Genomic DNA, 22,651 nt, shown 5'->3' with positions numbered 1-22,651 from the left:
GAAGAAACCACGTACACTTTACACAAACCCATTCGACGAAATTTTCCAGAGGTTGCAAGCCGATTTAGCCGATGTCTCTCATTTAGCCATCTACAATCGTGGCTACAAATATTTGTTTTGTGTCATCAACGGCTTTTCCAAATTTTCCTGGGTCGTGTCATTAATTTCTAAATCGAACAGTGAATTAGTCTGAGCCTTTCAACTGGTGTTGAAACAAAGCGGTCGTCACCCTCTTATATGACAAACTGAAAAAGGAACCGAATTTCTGAACCAAGCTTTCCCAAAAGAATGAAAGAAACGTGACATTCATTTTTTCACCACCGGGGATCCCGAAACCAAAGCCAGCATCGTGGAACGTTTTCAACGCAGATTGATAAAACGCATGTGGAAATATTTTACGCATCAACACACTCTCAAGTAAATCAACGTTTTACCGCACTTTGTTCAATCGTACTTCCAATCTTACCATCGGAGCATCGGACGTGTCCCCCAAGAACTGACTGCCGACAAGGAAGTGATCGTTTTTGAGTGTCTGTTTGGTACGTCCGGACGGTGACTGTCCCCAATAAAAGTGAAGTGTTGGCAGCAGGAGATTGGGTGCGCATTGGCCAAACAAAACGCACTTTCGACAAAAGTTACTTACCCAATAGACCACCTCATTGTTTCTTGTCACTGAACGAGTGCTTGGCCGTCTTCCTGCCGTCTATAAATTGGAAGACATGAACGGGGAAGTGTTAAAAGGAAGGTTTTACTTGCCCGAGTTACAACGCATGACCAAAAAAAAAAAGACGAAGTGTACGACATCAAAATCATTCTCAAACGAAAAACCCACCAAGTGGGAAAAACGACGAGTCAAAGAAGTCAAAGTGCGTTGGAAAGGATATCCTCCCAGTTTTATTCTTGGATCGACGCTTCGCAAGTCATCTACTATAAAATAAAAAGAGACCATCATGCCCTTCATCACAGTCTCCGGTACTACAGTGACCACTCCTTCACGCAGTTCTTCTTTGCAAGATCTACCAAAGCAACCCTTATGGGTGTGGTGTGGAGAACGTGTGCCTTAAACAAATCGTCTTTTTCTGCCAAATCTTTGTGTCATCGGTGCGGCCATTGCGAATTTGAGTTTGCAACAAGCAGACAAACAATTGTGGACCATTTTACTGAACAGTTGCATCTGTTGCCTTCTTCCCAATCCTTCCATGAAATACTCCTCGAACGGAAACACAGGGAGCCTTGCGTGTAACGTCAGAAACCACTATAACACTCATATCGAAAATAATCCTTTTTTTAGACACTCCTCTGACTTCCAGTGACCCCTCGGACAGCAGAACTCTGGAATTATGAATAACAACAACTAATTTTACTTAACCTTACCCAGTGACAGGTCCATGGAGGTGTTTCCCAATAACACGTTGTGTTGTTACACGGCCAAATTACCTCAGGCCATCCAATTCGATCACGAAGCCTATTGGGAAGTGGCATTTGTGGAAATGATTTACCCTACATAAATTAAAAACATCACTGAAAAGCAAATCACTTTCCAGAGCGAAATCCTGAACGCCCAATTGTAATAAGCCATAAATAAAATCGGGTTTTCATTTGAAACAAAATCAAGAAGCAATCCATCGTTCAGCATCTACACGTTGAAAATTTGGTCAGGCTATTATTTTAGCGGTGAACAATTGGTGGACATAATTGCTGGCAGGCTCGAGGTAGCATTTGGCAAAGCCCCGAACAGAGACCCCCAAAAAGTGTTAAGATTGAGTATCATATAGTGGCTCTTCGCCTACTGATTAAATTTTGGGATATCGTAACGTTGTCCATGAGGTTTAATGGTAGTTTGTTTGAAATTTTGGGGGGACATCTACAGTTGGTAGCAAAGAAACAGGGCCCTGAGACCAACAGTAATATGGATTTTTACAGAACTTTTGGATCCCCTGCAGAACTGAATGAAGTACTCAATTTGATCTTCGTGTAATTACAACGTGGTGGGACACACCTCTGTATCGTTACTGAGTGTCATACTTTCAAAGTGGATTTTACCACGTCCAATGACCAGGAAGGTGGAAATACCTATCACGTTCACCGCGAATTTGTACATCCTCACTATAGTATTTACCCGTCAGTAAGTCGTATTTTGACACTGTCAACATTACTAGATAAGGAGATCTGGGACAAAATATTCCATTCTCCAAAGGAAAAGTCACGGTGAAACTCCATTTTCGAAAACGATTCTCTAACGAGTTGTAAGTCATGTATTCAGTGTGCTGAGGATTCGCTCGACAGCGAGGACATGGTTTAGGAGATATGATGAAATCGGTCTTTCGTTCGGTAGCCCCGTTTTTAAACTGATGGTGACACGAGGATTGCATACCTTAAATGAGGCTGCATTGACGCACGGTAAAAAAAAATTCTCCAAAATGTCATCATCGACAAACAAAACCCTAAAGAAGCTTTCTTGAGAGGAGACAAAAATGCCTTTCTTGAAACAGGCAAAGATATTTTGGGTCGACGAGAAACTCCAATAAATGCCCTGGACGCTGCCGTTTAAGGCATTCCTGCTTCCCTGGCACCACAGCAAGGGCAAGAGAGAAAGAGACGACGAAAACACCCCTTCAGAGATCTTCACACTCATAAAGCTAGAAAGACTAAGAAACGAAGAACTGCTTGAGACTTAGACGTTTTTAATTTTTTAAAAATCACATAGAAAGAACAAAAATGATGGACCGAGAGTCTTGCACCTGTTCCAAGTCGGAACTAGATTTGTTTGCCATGCCACCCACCATGATGACAATGCAAGAATCCCAATGGGTCGAATTTCATTCCATCTCAACTTCGACTGCCTCAGCTCCCATCGAGTTTAAAATCAAAGGACAGCCCGAAGATTACATCGATTTGAACAGTAGTTACTTATATATGAATGTGAAAGTGAACGATCTAGATGTCGATGAAACACTAGCCCCCGTCAACAATTTCATGCATTCCTTGTTCAGCGAAGCGGATTTGTATTTGAATAACAAACTAGTCAGCAGCAGTATGGATACTTCCCTTATCGAGCGTACCTGGAAAATCTTTTTACGTACAGAAAGAAGCCAAACACACCCATCTTGATGTTTGCGTGGTATGGAAACCCAACACAGCGGGCAACTTGAATGAGATGACAGATAAAAATTGCACCAATAAGGGATTTTAACACACGTCAAAAGAAAATTGCTGGATGCTGAAGTTTAGAACTGATGGGTCGCTTGCATTTGGACATGTGGTTACAATAGAAGTATTGAATGGCGTGGTTGTTCAACTGAGACTGAATCTCAGCAGGATCACTTTCCATTTCATGGCTGGTGCTGCCAATGACAAAACCTACATCGAGGAAGCCAGACTCTACGTGCGACGCGTGGAAGTGTTACCTAAAGTGGGAAACGACATCAGTCACACTTTGAGCAGAACGATCGACAAGTATCTGATACGACGCGTGGAAGTGAAAACCTTCACCATTGCCACTGGACTCCGATCCAAGATCAAAGATCATCTGCTCCAAGGACAGTTACCCAAGCGATTAATCGTTGGTATCGTGAGAAATGCAACAGTCAACGAAACCCACAATCAAAATCGTTTGAAGTTTTATCACTACGACGTGTCCAAGATGGAAGTCAGTCACAATGGCAAGACCTTGTGTACCAGACCCTTCGAACCTGACTTCAGTGTCAAGATGAATTACTTGAGTTCGTACTTATCCTGTACGAAGCCACTGGACAGTTAGGGGCCAACACCAGTCATGGCGTTACGTACGAGGATTATGCAGCAGGCTACGCATTGTGGGCTTTTGATTTCACTTCGGAGCAAGTCAGCGACGAGGGACATTTCCACCCTATTAAATCAGGACAGATTCGTGTGGAACTTCAGTTTGCTAAAGCTCCACCTGAGACGGTGAACGATATCCTTCATGCCGAATTCGATAATACCGTAGAAATCAACAGTTTGAGTGAAGTCATTATAGACTATTAGAAACTATGGAAGACTGTAATTCGTCTTTGAATAGTGGAGAATGTATGGAAATGAAATGGAAGGATACCCTGGAAGTAGAACCCCACGACAAAGACGAAAAGGACATAGTGATGAAATCCAGATGGCCAGAAAAAGAACAACATTTAGTTTCCTGTTTTGCCAAACACCTGCCAGAGAAAATTACGGAATAGACCAAGAAAGATTGCATGGATGCCAAAACGATCATCCCAGTCAAATTCAACACGATAAATGGTTGATGCTGAGTCAAGAAGAAAAAAAATCGACGAGTATCTGGACGCAGCTTCGAATCTCATCTCGGCAGAAGTCGTGTTGTATCAGTGGTATAAAGACTTGCGTGATTATTCCTCTCCTCCGTTGATGGCTCTAGAGATCCAACACATCGAAGCTCTATTCAGTCAGAGTGCGGAGACGAAGCAAAGAAACGGTTACTTGTCAGACATTTTCAAACAGAACGTCACGATTCAATTGATGTCTTATCATTACCTGTGAAGAAAAACAAGAAAAAAAAAAACAACAAAACAACGCAAAAAATAGATACCTGGGAACTGTATTACCTTTTGAACCATAGTTCGTACACTGCTTCTTGGAATTCTGTCGTGTGTGGTAAAGATAAATGGTCTCATCGCAAAACTCAAGACCATCAAGCTTATGTCATCAACACAGACGACAGTAATCTCCCAGGAACCCACTGGGTAGCTGTCTACATTCCTAAAGAATGTTGTGTGGAGTATTTTGATTCGCATGGATTGTCACCTTTGGAAGACGACATCATCAACTTTATGAGAAGAAATGCCCAGACGACACGATTCAATAATGTGAAATGACAAGGCACATATTCCACGATGTGTGGACAATAGTGTGTGTAGTTTCTTCTTCAACGCAGTCTTAGATATTCTTTAGAACATTTAGTGACTTATTTTGATCGTCACTCTTCTAGAAATGATGACAAAGTAGGTCGATGGTTGTGTGACCATTATGGTTATATTTTGTACTTAGCTAGGAAACGTAGTGTACATCAATGGCCCAATGACTTCCAACAGTGGAAGTCTAGCTTCACTTCACAACGTTGTCAACCTTGTCAAAAACAGTTGGTTTTTAAAAAATAATGTTTGTTTTATTGTTGATTAGTTATTGTTGGTTGTTAGTTATTTGAATAAAAATGTTGCGTGTTGAAAACAAATTGTGTCTGTTGTTAGTTTTCAATTTTTATGATGATACTTGTTCCTTGACTTCTCTTTATCCCTCTCCCTCAAATCAAACTATAATAGCGTTCAGACTCTAAACATTGTGGTGATGTTTTCTATCGCGTCCGTGCTTCAACAATATAAAGTGGGTTAGTCTCCAGGCTGATCATCCATTGTTTATTCATCCTCATATGAAGATGAGTTCAAGACTTTCCAAGCTGAACGAAGCTTACGTGAATTTGCATGGTGTCAGGCAAAGCCTGATACCGAAGTCTGAAGAGATAGAGAATGTCAGAATGTTGAATGTGACCGAAGACCTGATAGAAGAGCTCTTCAGAGAGGAAATCAAGAAAGAGAAAGACAAATGGACGGAGTAGTACAGACTTCAGACGCAGAGAGAGCAGGAGCAGCAGCAGGAACTAGACAGCTTTTGTCGACTGAGACGAAAGAGTTATCCTCCTCTTTCTGAAGAAGCAGGACCTATCCTGTGAGAAAGCCTGTCGCCGGACAGGGACGCAATCTTAGAAATAAATGATTGCCATAATTCCCCGTCCACAAAAGCCATTTTCAGGGTTACCCCAATACTCTAAAAAAGAGATACTAATTCATTGGCCAAAAATATGTTAGTAAGTTATAAAAAAAAATAGAAGTGTGTCTATTAGCACCTTGTTTGTTTGACTTTGTTAGAAGTGTTTATAAGCACTTCGTTTCCTTGACTGTAAAAAATATTTTGTGTGTTTTTGTTTGTAGTTAGCGCTCGTAAGCAAAAAGTGAGTGAGTGTTTCTTTTAGGTCCGTGCATTATATGTTTGTTTTGTGATTTGATATGGGTCTTGTAAGTTTTGGTAACAGGGGATGTTTTCCTTCACATCCGCACTTTACAAATATAATGCACAAGCGTTCGTCAGCCTGTCATTCTAGAGTTCGCTCGTTAAGATTCAAGATGAGTAGAATCAGCAAAATTATTGGAACTTCAGTTGCACCTTGAGCATGCCAGGCTTCTCTTGGATGAGCTGGCTCTGGAGGCAATCCAGGAAACTGCCAAGCTTGAGATAGAGGAGGAGAATAAAAAGAAAGGAGAGGAGAAGAAAAAGAAAGAAATTATTCTGCCTCACTTGTTGCTAAGACAGAGCTGTGAAGTTAAGCCTATGGTGAAGACACCTCCACAGTAACCTCCAGCACCACAGCCACATCCAGCACAGATACCCGTGGTCCTACAAATATAGAACTGGGACCAAGAATTGGATAGGCAAGAGCGGGAGCCTCAGCGTCAACAGGAAATAAGGAGGCAGTACCCACGTGTGCAGAACAGGAGAAGGAGGGAAGTCTTCACTATCCCTCAAAGTGAAGACTGTGTGAGTGAAGCCAGTCAGCCACCCTCAGCGCTCCCAACCACACACATCAATTGGGAGCGGGACTGGGACAGACGATGCGTGTTTGGGGCTAGACCTAAGAGTTGCATCTGGAGTTCTAAAAACAGCCCTTTTCAGGGCTACCCCCAATACTCTAGAAAAGAGATTATTCAAGTTACCAATTTGTGTGAATGTGGAGTATTGTGATTATAAACACTCACTCATTTATTGATGTGATTGTGTGTGTTTGAGTTTGTATGAGCTCGCGTGCGTTTGTGTGGATAGTAGAGCGTGTGTTTGTATGGGTTTGTTTCTTCTCCTTCCCGTTTGTGGATAGTATATTGTGGTTCCCCCCCCCCTTCTCGTGTGTGGATAGTATATCTGTGGTTTTGTTTTTTCTCCTTCGCGATTGTGAATAGTATATTTGTTTTATTTTTCCTCTTCCCGTGTGTGGATAGTATATTTGTTGGTTTTTTCTTTCTCATTTTCCCTCTGTGCGGATAGTATATTTGGGTTTTGAATTTTTCCTTCCCTTGTGTGGATAGTATATAATAGGGTTATTGATAGTATATTTTATGTTTTTTTTTCTTTCTTTCTCCTTCCTGTTTGTGGATAGTATATTTGGGTTTGTTTTTTCTTCTTCCCGTGTGTGGATTGTACATTTTGGTTTTGGTTTTCTCTCTTCCCGTTACCAGCCTATACGTATCCAGGGATCTCGCAAAAGTTATGAGAGAGGAGGAAGTAGAAAAGTTAAGAAGATTAATTACACCAAAATATGTGAGCGTGGGAAGCTTGAAGGAGGAACTTGACAATATCATCAAAGTCATGTGCTTTTTAGAAGACATATTGCACTGGAGAAAGAAAGGAGAAGAAATGATGAGAAAAGTTCTGGAAGAAGAGGTGAGGAAGATTAAAGATAACTGGCCTAAAGAAAGAAAGGACAAAGAAAGCAGAAAGAAAAAAGAGGAGTTTGAAGGACTGAATGAAAACTGGATCAAGATACAGGAGTTTTTTAGATACATGGGGCATCCTGAGTGGATTCCAGAGACGGAAAAGAAGAAGAAGAAGAAAGGAATTATTGAGAAAGTGAGGCGATAGTGAAAGAAGTGGAGAAAATAGAAGAAGAAGAAGAAGAATAAGAAGAAGAAGAAACCAAAGGCCCCTTTTAGGGACACTCATATGCCTAGAAAAGATTTGCTTTCTTGCTTAATTTGTTTTAGTCGGTTGTATATTTGTTTGTGTGTGATAGATTGATTGTCATCAATATATGTCTGTATGTTGTATGTGTTACATATGTCTCTTTCGCGCCAAACGTTATATGCCCCCACCCTCCCGCTCTTTGGTCCTGATTGAGGTCAGCCCCTTGCAACATTGTTACCAATCTTCAGTATCGTGACGTCACCTCACCTGTTCCATTCCTATTGTCCTTATACAACATCCCCACCCTTGACGATATATAGTCCTAATATTCCCCATGTTCAATTCCATTTGAGGTATAGTGCCCCAGGGTATGCTAAAACACCTTGAAACTATAGTACAACCCTCCAAATTTATTATTGAAGTCTACGTAAGGCTATATTATCTCACTATACTACTTACCACACACACGAGGGTGGACAATAAGTCGTGACTCTAAAGGTCTGACAGTTTTTTTTAAAATGAGATTATGAAGGAAAAAAAACAAAGCAATGAAAAAGGACCAACGTTTTGGATGAATATGTAGTAAAATTGAGAAACTCGTGAAGACAAAAATATGACACATCATTTTAATTCGTTAGTGAATTTACCTCAAATTATCACAAACTTACTGATGTTTTTAGAAGAAACCGTCAGTGCAAATAATTATTAAAACTATTAATATCAAGATATCCGGTATTTTCCATGTGGACATAAGAAGTCCTGATTGTAATGTAGTCGTCACTTCTTTGGATACATATTAATATTCATATTAGGGGGAATGCTGTGGGAACAAAAATATCGTTCATGAAGCCAGAAACTTTTATGTATGATAAGTTAGAAGGATGAAAGTGATCAAATAATTTTTTTTATTGGTTTGGGAAAATCGTAACAAAATGAATATCATCATTTTGCTTGCTGCTTTTCGTTGTATTTTCATAAGTACATGCGATTTAAAAGAATGTTAGCATCAATGAACAATTATCTTAAGTGGGAAGGATTGCACAGTGGTCAGGAAGGCATGGTGTGATATTGATAATTTTAGCTCTCATGAGTCATTCATTTTTGATAGAAGTTTACTGCTTGCCACATACACCAATAAAAATATCCGTCTTCATTATTACAGAAGATTATAATCATAATAGTAATTCTTGAAAGCATACATATTTTTAAATGTATCAGCTATTCTGAAAAAAAATTAAAGAGCAGTAATCTTATGCACAGAGCACAGATGGAATACCAAATCTGGTTTTACAATATTGTTAAAGATAGGAGCGACGAATTGGGAATGAGGAATTGATCGACGCCATGAATATATAGGAAGACGCGGCGATAATACAATTTCAAAATGACTGGAAATATTGGCATGGAGCAGCTTATTCCAATTGTGAATAAGCTGCAAGATGCTTTTTCATCGTTAGGTGTCCCACTGTCTCTAGATCTTCCCCAAATTGCAGTGGTGGGAAGCCAGAGTGCAGGGAAAAGTAGTGTCCTGGAGAACTTCGTTGGCAAGTAAAGTATCGATCAGCAATTATTATGTTTATATTTGTAATACTGTCAAAAGGAAAGCCTTTTTGATCTGTCCTTTTTGTTAACCTCTGTGGTCATCGTTTTAAATTTCTGTGAAATTGTTAATATATTTCACTGCTATACTTGATTTGGTCAATACGTGGGGGCGTTCACATAAGAGACAGGGGAGGAAACTCGATTATACAACTATTACAATTGACAGAAGTGACAAGTAAAGTTTTGATTAAGTGCTTTCACATTCAGACATTGTAAGATACCAGTTTGAATGAAATCTTTAAATTCTAATAACTTGGTGAATTGTTGGTTAGGGTATACAGTAGACTTTGTTACTCAAAAAGCAGCTAGCAAAATGATATAAAAGTGACTAAGTTCTGTACTTAGACATTTCATTCATTAATTTTTAATTTTTAATGTGAATGGTACCTGCATTGATTTATAATTTCTAAGCTGATTGGCTCCAGGCTGTCTCTTACACTGTCAAATTATTGGCATTTTGATGCAAATTGATGCTCTTAATGCAGAGAAGCAAACAGCCTGCTCTGTTTCATTAAAAATTGTGTTGTTTGCATCCAGTACTTGGCAGTGTCTAGTTTTAATATTTCTAAAACAAACTGAACAAAGAAATATGAGGAACTCTTGCATGTATGCAGTCAAAGAGATGTAAATTTAAAATTGATGGAATTATTGAGAACTCCAAAGATGATGAACTACATCACATCTGTTGCTTGAAAACAGACATGCCCAAGCAAATTTGATGACCATGTCGATAAAGAAACTCTAGTTTGATTCAGAATACCAATAGGTTTACAGTGTTTGGGACCCCCCTGGTGAGTATCAAGTTAAATCGTATAAATCAGTGTTTGAAATGACTTAAGTTTTGATCTTTTTAAAAATTCTTGATGGCTTGTGTTTTTAAAATTATTAGGTGAGTACAATCAAATGGAATGGTGCAAGAGTACTATAGAATAGGATATAGTTATTGAGAGCAGTTATTTACGGTATATGTATTAACCCCTTCAACACTGCAGACTGGTAAACTGTTTCAGGAACAAAAACTCCTCTCATCACTGCAGACCGGTATACCGTTCTCAAGTGCATGTCTTGTTTTGATGATGTATTCTCAGATTGGACCCCCCCATTTGCAGTTGATTATATCATAGTATGATTCATTTGTATTACATTTGGATACATTTGGACTTTAAGATTAAAGTTGTTAACAAGAAAGATGGTTTTTCTGATCTATAAATGTTAATCTTTGAAGTCACTTAAGTACATCCAAAATGGCAGACTCATCGGATGATAAGTCTGAATAGTTTGGGAACCAGATATTTAAAAATAGGAATTCCAATCTTGTAAATATACCAGAGAAAGAAAGGGAGGATTTGCAATAAGGATGGATGGATATTGTTGGTAATATTGAATGCATTGAACTTGAGGATGTGGGCTGTGTCTGAAATTTGCAAAATGGATTCAGTTTCACTTTGATTAAATATTCACACATTTTCCGAATGCAAAGGCCCAGCACGAGCATTTGATGGATCTTGAAAGTCTCTTGAATACTTTAAGATATTTTATCATGACTATGTAATCTTGGAAATGGCAAGATTTTCAAATATGAATGCACACCGGAAGTGAGAGATTGTTTCAAATCAATGCAGAAATACTCATGTTATCTTATCTGAAATATTGGCTTTTTATACCCTTTATATATTGATGGAAGTAACGATGTTTGAAAGAGAATTCATTGTACACTGCTCCCTCGATAACTCGCGCCCGGATAACTCGCGATCCTGCTTATAACACGGTGTCCATCTTGGCTCCCTATTTTTTTCCAGAGAAATGTATTTAAAATATCTTTAAAATATGCAGAACATGAAAAAATTACGGTAAGAATTGATAAGTTAAACCTTGATACATTGCTCGTTTTATCATCAAAAATGGTGATTAATGCCCATAAAAATATAATCCATATTTTGAAATTTGCAAGTTCTAAAGAAGAATTAATTTCAGAGGTCTCGAAAACGCTTAATTACGTGTATTTGGACGCCAATTTTTGATCTGGGACACAGAAAGTCACTGAGGCAGGAGTCCTCTGTACGCATGTAATAGGTGCGCGGGAAAATTCAAAGATTTGCCCGTCCTGTTTCAGCCACCTGCTTTGTGGGAAAATGTGTTGATCAGTTAACTGTGCTGATATTTACAATGACAGAATTCAGTGACTGAAAGACTCTTTGATGTACTGTTGCCATTTTATAAGAGTACATTAAAAACAAAAAAAAAAGAACATGATGCATCAGCTAGGCGGCTAGTTCAAAGGCTTTGACTAGCGGCCGAGTGAGAAAACGTACTGATATTTAGTGATTGAATTCAGAGGCAGAAAGACCCAGTTTTAAAATCCTAGCGAGACCTCTGTTTAAAGATATCATATATTATGTAAGTTTTTATGATAAATAGTTGTCAGTATACTGTAAATGAACAGTCTGGTGAAATAGAGATCAATGAAAACTTCTGGTAAATGCTAACAGGTGGCAACAGAGAATGAAATAAACACCAACTAAACGTCTTCCTGTGTGAAAGTCACGTTCTAATCCTTGAATTCCGTTTCAGTGTAAACATTATAATCACAACATATTCTGTTCATTGAAAACATGGAAAGAGTCAATCGACCGTCACATCGAAACCTGTGAGTACTTCTGTGAGAACCTAATTACATGTACATGCCGGCTTTGTTTTGATCAACAACTTGGGGAAGTGTTTGTTGCATTAAAAAAAAAATCGATTCCAAGAGATCTCGGGTGCTGGATTAAGGGTCTTGGAGATGCCTTTGACGTAAAGCAAAACAGTAACAGAGACAACGTTGATGATAGTGACTTCGAATGTTTCAGTGAAACTGATGCATAGCTGCCAACCCTCACGAATTTGGTGTGAATTTCACGACTTTTTCAGCGATTCACGAATTCACGCCGTAAGACAAAAATTCACGAATTTTCTGATCCTCAGTTATTTTAAATCTTTAATAAAATAATCGATTTCCCGTTAAGCGCTAGTCATGATATTCGCAGTTGCCGAAACGGTCCGGTACCGCTGGTCACGATATTAGTAGATCTACAGCCGATTAGTACAGTTGGCCCGGTCGCAAGCATTTTAGCCTATTTTAATCTATATGTATAAGAGTAGTTTTACAAATGCTTTTGAGAGAAACTGGGGCCTAACCGGAAATTTGCTCCACGCATGCGTCAAAACACTGATTCGAGTTACCGTTCAGCATCGCATGTAAGATATTGAAAATGTCTTCACCACCAAGGAAAAAGAAATGTATTACTCAAAAAGTGAAGTTTAATTTGGAATATATCAAAAATTGGCCTTGCATTCTGCCATTAAACATTGATATTCATTCATGCTTTTTGCACTCAGTGTGTCATCGCAGAGACGATGTGAGGAAGAATGTCGGTTGCAAAAAACATGTAGAAGTTGGGAAAATTAAGAATTCGCATATTTCAGCTCTGGAATATTTTAAACCATTGGTGGAAGACCCGCAGGCTACCAACGCTTAAGCATTATTTGTGAGTTTTCTTGTGTCGAACACAATCTACCTTTATCAGCTGGAGACCATGCTAAACATTTGTTCTGACATATGTTCCCGGACTCGAAAATCGCTTCCAAATTTTCCTGTGGAAGAACCAAAAATGCTGCAGCTCCTGTGCATTCCTCACAGCAACAGTGACAGCGAAAGAGTATTTTCTTTAGTGAGGAAAAATAAGACAGACTTTAAGGCCTCCTTAGCTGCAGAAAATTTGGCAGCAATTGTAGTCCCCAAGATCAACCAGCAGGCAAGAAGTCGGAACTGTTTAGAAAACAAATTTACGATCAAGCAGTTGAGGAAGTTCAAGTCTGCCACATTATCATGTCTTGATAAATAAATATTTCTGCATATATATAGTGTTTTATTTTTATTTTGCGAACTTGATATAGTGTAGTATTGACGGTCGGAGTAGTCAGAGTGGATGGAGTTATTGTCATAGTATTATTCACGAATTCGTGTCCAAATTCACGACTTTTTATCCCTATTTTCACTAATTATGAGCCTGGAAGGTTGGCAGCTATGCTGATGTCATTAATGCCGAGGCTGTTTGGGAGAAATTCGTACAGACTCATGGTCCTGAGATGGGCATTTCTCTTGATGATATGGGGGAGTGGATTTGTGCTGACAATGATTGCCCCACAGCCAAATACATGTCAGATGAAACTATAATTATTTCTGTAGCGAACAAATTTGCAGCAGAAGACGATTCTAACTGGAGTTACACAAGTGTTGAAAGTGATACAGACGTAGATGTTGCACCCCCCACCCCTCTGCACAGGAAGCAATCAAATATTTTGATATTGCCATAAGGTGGCTGGAGACCCAAAATGTTGACTACGTAAAGCTTGTGCAGTTGACAAATCTGAGGGATTTTGCTCGGCGACAGAGAAACCAAGGAGTAACACACACACGCACAAAATTGATTTTTTTCAAAAAGTTAATTGATATTTGTCAAGTGTGGCACGAACGGCAAGTATTAACTTGTTCTAATTTATGTTGTTTTAAATTTGTAGACCAATTAAATATGTTAGTACTGATTAACCCTTGTTTTTGTTTGTTTTGTTTTCCATTTTACTTCTATCACATTCAAATCTATTTATCTATCTATCGTTCGATAGACACTGTTTCTCGAAAAGAGTCGATCTTTTGTGTATAAAAAAAAACCGTCTAATTTGGATCAAACAATAAAACTAGAATGTATCCAATTCAACATAAAAATTAGTGACGTAGTACACAATGTGTGAAGTGGTACACATGTTAAGCGAACGGAAACCACGTGGAATAATGTTTTCAATGATCGCCCCAATATACTGTAATTTATCCTGAAATTAATGTTGTCCTATGAGGAAATAATAAAGTACACCGTTATGAAGAGATATTTATTAACAGTTAATCTCAGAACGATTATAAAGTGAGTATTCAACAGTATAATCTGCCTACCAACCCCCTTATTTCTCCGTTATGTCGTCAATCACTTTATTGATTTTGGGCTTATTGTATAGGTCCCTCGGTAATTCGCGCCTCACTTATAGTGCGGTCGATGTTTCTGGACCCCGATGTGCGCGAGTTGTCGAGGGAGTGGTGTATTTGTCAAAAATGGCGAAATTCTGGCTTTGTGGATTCAGTTTTGGAGAAATTGTGTCATTTGATATGTTTGTCCAGGTAAAACCCTACCTGCATTTTATTGATTGGTGTCACAAGTAAATGATTTGCTGGCCAAAAACTTTTGGACTTTTGTTAAATTAGTCTGGTGTGATCACAGTTGAAGCATGTTTTTTTTTATGCATATTTATTTCCATAAAGAAGAACATAAATCCTTGTAAATTTAAGTTTGTTAATACCTGTAAAAATCTTGTTACCGATATTTGGCTTTCCCTGATGTGAAAATATTGCATTATTCAAGCCATGATTTGTAGGAACATGATATTGGATGAAAAAGAGATCACACATTACTCTTTAAATGATTCATTTAATATTTCTGATTAAATACCTTGAAATTTACCTTTAACACACCTGTTCATGTACCTGTATACTCACCTGTGTGCAACTAAACTTTGCTTTTGAGCATATTTTCATGAACCTGAATTTGTCTTTACAGTGATACCATATTTCTGTTCCTATCAGAAGAAATAAAATGTTTATAAGTCACTGAAAATATGTTGCCTACATTTATTAAACATCTTGAAAGTTACTTAGTGTTGAATGGTAGCCTTCCATTGACATTACTTAGTGCTGAAAGGGTTATGGTGAAGAACCCCATAATATTCTTTATGTCTGCTCTTAGCAAGGATCATATGTATGTTTTGATGTATATTGATGAAATTAGAAGGTTGAAAATCCCAGTCCTGTTAATTTCTTTCTCTGTTCTTTCTCAGTTTGTAGTACAGTGTAATATTGTGATGTGGACAATTCAGGATCATCAGAATGCACAGATCTGGTAGCATTGCTTGTCCTGTGCCCTGAGACAAAACATGGCTGTAGAAAAGTAATATGCTCAGAAAGGTGCAAGAAGTAAAATATACATGCAGCTTATGGAAACTTTGTTACAATTTCTTGTAAGCTATTTTATGAAAATGTGAATTCTATACAAGAAAAAGCTGAATATTCCAGCCTGTACATGTTGGAAGTTTCAGGATAAGGAAATGTTAGTCTCATTGGTCCATAACTTCACGAAGAATTTGAAATGAAAAGTACAGTATTATATTATGCAAATCTTCATTCTGGACAAGTTGGATTTTCAGACTCAAACTCAAAATGTTAAGTGTATATGTAGTAAAGTTTTGAAAATTTAAATTTTTATTGATCCAAAATGTATTGTGTAGGTTTTCTTTTGTTTATGGTTTTATCAGAGGTTTTGAGGTCACAGGCAAGAGGATGCTTTATGTCATGACTTAGCAAGTTACTTTAAAATCTTGATATTGAGTGTATATACTTAATATTGAAATTGCTGTAGGTTGTACATGCTTAATTTTGTTATGTGGTGATTATTAATGACATGCATTACATGTACATTATGTTGTACAGTCAGTATTTAAGCTAATTGATCATATTTTTAAAATACTGCACAGGAGTGATGATCAAAGAAAGAATACATAAAAAAGAGAGGAAATAACACATTAATCATGTAATTAGGCAGAATAATTATCAGAAAAGAGAATTTTATGTCTTTGGCTCTAGTTTTCTTCTACATGCATATAAGCACTGATTTTTTTCAGGACATATAATGTTTAAAATATGTCTTGTTTACATTTATGATTTTATTATCAAGACTTTCCAGTTTTTATGTGATAACATACTGTTCTATGATTTGGTGTTTGAGTATTGAGGTTCTATTGTACATAATTCATGCATGTAGAAGAGTTTTCCCCCTTTTCCCAAGTGCCATGTTGAACATAAAATTGTTACAATGGGTTGTTTTCACAGATGTCTCTTTTGTGTACCTACAATGCAATGCACATGCACCTTGGGCTGCCATTTTGCTTCCCTAAACCTTGTCAACGTCTCATATATTCAAGACAAAAATCTGATTTAATTGTTGATAAGGATATTTACTTCATTGAACTGATACATAGATTATACTTGAAATCAATTGCCCCTATAGCACAAAAGAAAAAATAAACTGGAAGTTCCATGGCTTATATTGGAAGACAGAACTGCAAAGCATGCATGTTACTATAAAATAAAATGCAGTTATTTCTAACCAACAGACAGTGTTGTGATTTTGTTTATAAAAAAAAGAGAGTTATTTTGTATTTTTTGTCTTCAGGATACAATATTAATTATGGGACTAAAATTTCAATAACATGTGTATTATGCCTGAACATTTATGTAAAAAATACTTTTTATGCAAGAAGGTACTTGTGCCAAAGACAATTGACAACCAGTTTTAATTAGTACAGTCAAATATTGTATTTGTGGTGTGGAGATTTTGGTGGACAGAGGATGATATTGTATGAAAGCAAGTACTGTTCAAAGATTTTGTTTCATCTTTAGTGTATTAAAATGAAACGTGTGCCAAACAGAACATGACTTTCTGTCAGGTGTCACAAGCAAGAATTCGTAAAAATGCTTTTAGAGATATAAAATTATATATTAACAATTGGCTTTTTTTTACTGACATGATAACCAAATGATTAATTTCAACCCATGAAAATTGAAAATCATTACATGTTTCTACTTGTTTGTGTATCCATTTCTTTATTGGTGGATTTATTTGTTTATGAAAGAATAACAAAGATGATTGAAATTTCCATGTTTTATTTGAAGAAAAATGGGAAACATCACTAATTTGTTCTCATGCACTTGATATACCTAACATAATATGATGTACTAGGATATCCTGACGAACAAAAAGTGACATGCCGTTACAATTTTCTGGTTAGAACACTGTTGTTAGGTGCAGGATGACTGCAACTAGGGAATTAAAATGACAGACATGGAAGTGGGTTGTTTGATGACTTGATCACTCGAAAAGAATGGATACTTTCAATTACGTTGAGGAGAGGGGAACTAAATTCACCTTGTACTTTATAAGCTTGTTTAATTTGTTCTTGTTGCGCAGATGTTTCGGGCCCCGAATGGCAGAGTGGTGTCTAAAGCGCTCTCCGTTACAGATCACTGCCATCTCATCTCTGTCTGCTTGGGTTCGAGTCTAGGATTCAGCCAATGTGGGTATGTGAGAAAGCTTGCCAGTAGCTTCTCGTGGGTCAGTGGTTCTTCCCAGGGTTTTTCTGGGTTCTTCCTCCATCATTAATACTAGCCGCCATGCATAGCCTATCATGTGCTGAAAAATGGCGTTAAACCCAACAACAACAACACAGATGTTTTTTTACTCTGAGTCAAACATTATAATTTTTAAATATTTCCTTATGGCAATAAATTTGAGATGTTGTAAAATGAAAGATACTTCCTTATACTTGAATAATCTTGTTCCTGTATCTCTCATTGTTATATGAAGTACATGTATTTCAATGAATTGCAGTGATTAAAGAAATATATATCTGTGTGAAAGTGTTAATATCCTTATTTCCTGGCTTATGGTCAGAATTTGTGTTGAAGAAACATAAAAAATAATGAGATCTGTGCATAGATTTGTATGTGATGCAATAGCTACACCATTTCAAGGGTCTGTAATGTTGTTGTTGTGGGGGTTTAACGCCATTTTTCAGCACACGATAGGCTATACATGGCGGCCAGTATTAATGGTGGAGGAAGAACCCGGGAAAACCTCGGAAACAGCCACCGATCCACGAGAAGCTACTGGCAAGTTTTCTCACATACTCACATTGGCTGAATCTGAGACTCGAACCTGTGCAGACAGAGGTGAGATGGCAGTGATCCGTAACGGAAAGCGCTTTAGACCACTTGGGGCCTCCGGTCTGTAATGTACTATGCTCTTAGAATTACATTCATTCCTGGGATTGGGGTTGGAGGGTATGGTGGGGGTAAGGTGGGGAATGATGCAGCTTTAGTGCAGATTTGAATTATTGGGAGGAACATTGTATGATGTAATTTTGCAAAAGCATTTATTGTCTGCTGCTATCATAGCAGTTAACAAGTGATCTTGTGCCAAATGTATCAGACTAAACATGATACACCCTTCTTTATTACTGTTAATTGGTCCGTTTGTGGTGTTAATTGAATATCTGCCAACATCCTTTTCTTGAAAAGGTAATAAATGTCAGCAGCATAAATGGACAGGTGTAATTCAACGTATCAAGTAAATTTGGTGATTATTGGCAAAACAGCCTTTGCATACATTATACTAGCTGGGTCTATTGGCCTGAATACTGATTTCAATAAGAATGATAATGAATGATGTAAGGTGTCAGATGGTATTGGCCAGTGGGAAAAGATTGTGTTGAGCAACTTAACAAATAATCCAGAATTATGCCAAATAATGTTTTAATATTTGTATTGTTGATGACAAACATGTAGTGTATTGTGTGGTGGCAATTAGAAAGACGTGAAGTTTTTTGCCAGGTATGCAGACACTTATAATATGTCATAAATTAGATGATAAGGGAGATTCTGATTATACATATGATAAAGAGAAGAGAGTAAGAAGGTATCAGAAATGCCTGATGAAAGCATGGCTAAACTATGACCCAGGAATGACTGATGTCGTGAACTTTCAGCACTGATTATATAAAAAAATTATGAAAGTGTACATTGTATATTCATTGATGTTTGTAAACAACTTTCATAAATCGTCCCTTGAATCACACTAATGATACTGTAGTGCTCCATATCTCATTAGACATCAAGATTTATTACCCAAGAGATGCCATCAAACATTGGCATTCTGCTGGACCAAGAAACAGAGCGCCAGATACTGCACTTTCTCCACTGATTATTCCGAAAAATATGAAAGTACTCCGTGTTCTTCATAAATTGTCTTTTGAATCATCCAATGATGGTGTTACATATCTCACCAGACATCAAGGATTAGAACCTAGGATTTACCATCAAGCTGTGGCATGCTGCTGGACCAAGAAACAATGCTAGATACTATGCTTCATGGACCTAGAAATGATTATGAATCAGATACAGAAAATGAATATGAACTTTCAACTTTTATCAAGTCTTTTGTGTGAAATGCAGTCATTATTGTTTGAAGTTGATGTTAATAAATATTAAATAATACATTATAAACTGGACTGACCTTTGCTTGATTTTAGCAGCATCAGTGAAATGTAGGCAGCACCATTACATTTTTATTAATGATTATGTGAGTTAGTGCAAACAAAATCTTGATTTCATGAGGTGACAAATAAGTTGAAAATAATCTGTATACTTGATGTTGACTGAAAGTCATTTGTGTGACATCTCTTCTGCTTTTGACATATTGCTATTTGTACTTAATAACCCCTGTTTTGATAAGATATAATGTAGATACATTTATTATTAAATCAATGATTGATCATTTACTAGAACTGATGATTGATAATTAAAGTACATCTTATCCCCAAATGTAGTTTCCATGATCTGTGTTGTCTGGGTGACACTTGCATTGACTTAACCTAAATTGACTAGGAAGTGGGAATATGTAGAATTCTGGGATACATTCAGTTCTGGGGTTTGTATCTCTTCCCAGGTGGTACCCTAGCTTCAGCAGTACATGATGTTATGGTGTCCATTTCATATGACAGGTGCTTGGTTCTCATTTCTTTGGTGTGATATACACAATAAATTGCCATTAAAATCAAACCAGTTACAACCATCTGACTTATATCTGGCTGGGTGGTATGTGTATTTTTTTCAGTACATGTCTTTTAGTAGGAAGAGCAATGACAACTATGAACTTGTTTGACTAATTACTACATTAAAAGTCTCCCATGATAAGAACACTGTGCTAGATTACTAAATTTTGTCAAAAGAGTGGGGAATGGGTGTACTTTGAGACAGATATTTTTAGAAAATGATTGAAAAAAAAATGTATAAAAATGGGTTTTTGGCTGGGCTTATCATTCGACAAATGTGGCAACTTGTCCATGATAATGGATATTACCTTATTTACCCAGTGTGTCAAGTATGAGATTGCAAACAGTATTGACCCAGATCTGCTGACACTTTATGCATGGATCAAAGTTTATTTTTATTTGCTTGAAATATTTAGTAATACAATAGTCTGTTCACATCTGACAGTGAGCTCTGAGTCTTAACAGTATTCTCAAGAATTTCTGTACTATATGAATATGATCACCAAAAATCTTATAGGCAAAAGGAAAAAATAGTGTTAAGTTGCTATTTTAATGTCATAAATTTTTAATAAAATGTTTATTCTTGGCCTACTTAAGACGTAAACTTTCAGTGTGTAAAAGTCATTATTCTGATTTAATGCTGGCAATTTTGCCTTTGTTGAAGAAATTACCAGTAAAAATCATTTCCATTTCACACAGTTAAAATAAGTGTTGATTATTTGTGTAGTTTGAAAATACATGATTAGTGACATAGCCATTAACATCTACGGTATACATACATATTAACAGTATTGTCTTGTCACAGAAATTTAACAATTTAGGATCACTCGAATTATGTGACATAAAGTGATTGTTTGATTAAAATACAATTTGAGCCAGCTCTGCAGCACAAAAGAAAAGTACATGTATCTCAAGTTTTTGAAGCTGTTTAATTCTCTTTAATCCCACATGAAGTCTCTGACCTGTATAAATAATTAGTGAGATTTAACTTGTTTGGGATAGTACCATATACAGAATAATCACATTTGCAGATTTATATGTAAACTTTGGATTATTCACTGGTTTTTAGATTTGTGTCGGTCTTTTTAAAAAAAATTTTATTTTAATGTGTTTGCAGAAACCTTGTATTTCTATGTTTTATTGTTAACAAATACACTTTTAATCATGAACATTTAAATGACTAAGTTCACTCTGATGACAAATTTCATTAATATAAATAATTTTAGTTAAATTTAAATATAGCAATTAAAGAAGAAAAATAAATTACCACATACATCTTACTAGAGCAAAAATCCTGACTTCAGGTTGGATTTTCTCAAACACTTTGGGCATTTCATTACAAGTTCTTGTGGTAACCCTGCATATTGGAATGACTAGGGACTCTCAACCCTGTAATTCTAACAAAAGAAAGAAAGAAAAACTCTGTCCCTATATTACTGAAAAATTCTGAGTAAGAAACTAAAGCACGAGTTTCAGATAAAAAAAAATGGAGAGTCTATAACTTTAGAGCAATGTCAGAGTGACAAAACATTCAGGTTTTACTTGTGTTCCTTTATCAGTTTTCAGATTTCCACCCTTAGTGTGCACCCTTAATATTGTTATTCATTTATTGAAAAAGTTTAAAGAAGATATGGGTTGGTAAAATCCCCTCCCACCATTCTGACCTGTGTCTTACAGGCATAAAAAAAGGGACCCTCCCGAATGCTATCCAGAAGACTTGTCTTGAGTGTATAGTACAGTATAACCTGTGTCTTACAGGGATGAAAAAATGACCCTCCCAAATGCTATCCAGAAAACTTGTCTTGAGTATATAGTACAGTATAACCTGTGTCTTACAGGGATGAAAAAAGGACCTTCCCAAATGCTATCCAGAAAACTTGTCTTGAGTATATAGTACAGTATAACCTGTGTCTTACAGGGATGAAAAAAGGACCTTCCCAAATGCTATCCAGAAAACTTGTCTTGAGTATATAGTACAGAATAACCTGTGTCTTACAGGGATGAAAAAATGACCCTCCCAAATGCTATCCAGAAAACTTGTCTTGAGTATATAGTACAGTATAACCTGTGTCTTACAGGGATGAAAAAAGGACCATCCCAAATGCTATCCAGAAAACTTGTCTTGAGTATATAGTACAGAATAACCTGTGTCTTACAGGGATGAAAAAAAGACCCTCCCAAATGCTATCCAGAAAACTTGTCTTGAGTATATAGTACAGAATAACCTGTGTCTTACAGGGATGAAAAAAAGACCCTCCCAAATGCTATCCAGAAAACTTGTCTTGAGTATATAGTACAGAATAACCTGTGTCTTACAGGGATGAAAAAAAGACCCTCCCAAATGCTATCCAGAAAACTTGTCTTGAGTATATAGTACAGAATAACCTGTGTCGTACAGGGATGAAAAAAAGACCCTCCCAAATGCTATCCAGAAAACTTGTCTTGAGTATATAGTACAGAATAACCTGTGTTGTACAGGGGTGAAAAAAAGACCCTCCCAAATGCTATCCAGAAAACTTGTCTTGAGTATATAGTACAGAATAACCTGTGTCGTACAGGGATGAAAAAAAGACCCTCCCAAATTGTATCCAAAGGCCTG

At 37.0% G+C, this 22,651-nt stretch overlaps 1 protein-coding gene across 6 annotated transcripts in view; it reads left to right on the top strand.

The window, feature by feature from the left end:
• Positions 1–9,017: 9,017 nt before the first annotated feature.
• Positions 9,018–22,651, top strand: part of LOC149780242 (dynamin-1-like) — a 129,506-nt gene continuing 115,872 nt past the window's right edge. For all 6 annotated transcript variants that reach the window (XR_016415034.1, XM_089937014.1, XM_089937015.1 and 3 more), the window contains exon 1: positions 9,018–9,249. Coding sequence is in view for 5 of the 6 variants with exons in the window: in XM_089937014.1 (XP_089793140.1) it covers positions 9,086–9,249 (164 nt within the window). In the remaining variant the exon portion in view is untranslated. The remainder of the gene's footprint in view (positions 9,250–22,651) is intronic.

Source organism: Sinohyriopsis cumingii, chromosome 16, assembly GCF_028554795.1.
Source record: "Sinohyriopsis cumingii isolate HCF-2022 chromosome 16, ASM2855479v2, whole genome shotgun sequence".
Lineage (NCBI taxonomy): Eukaryota > Metazoa > Mollusca > Bivalvia > Unionida > Unionidae > Sinohyriopsis > Sinohyriopsis cumingii.
Note: the sequence above shows the minus strand (reverse complement) of the source record. Positions and strands in the feature narration are given on the sequence as shown.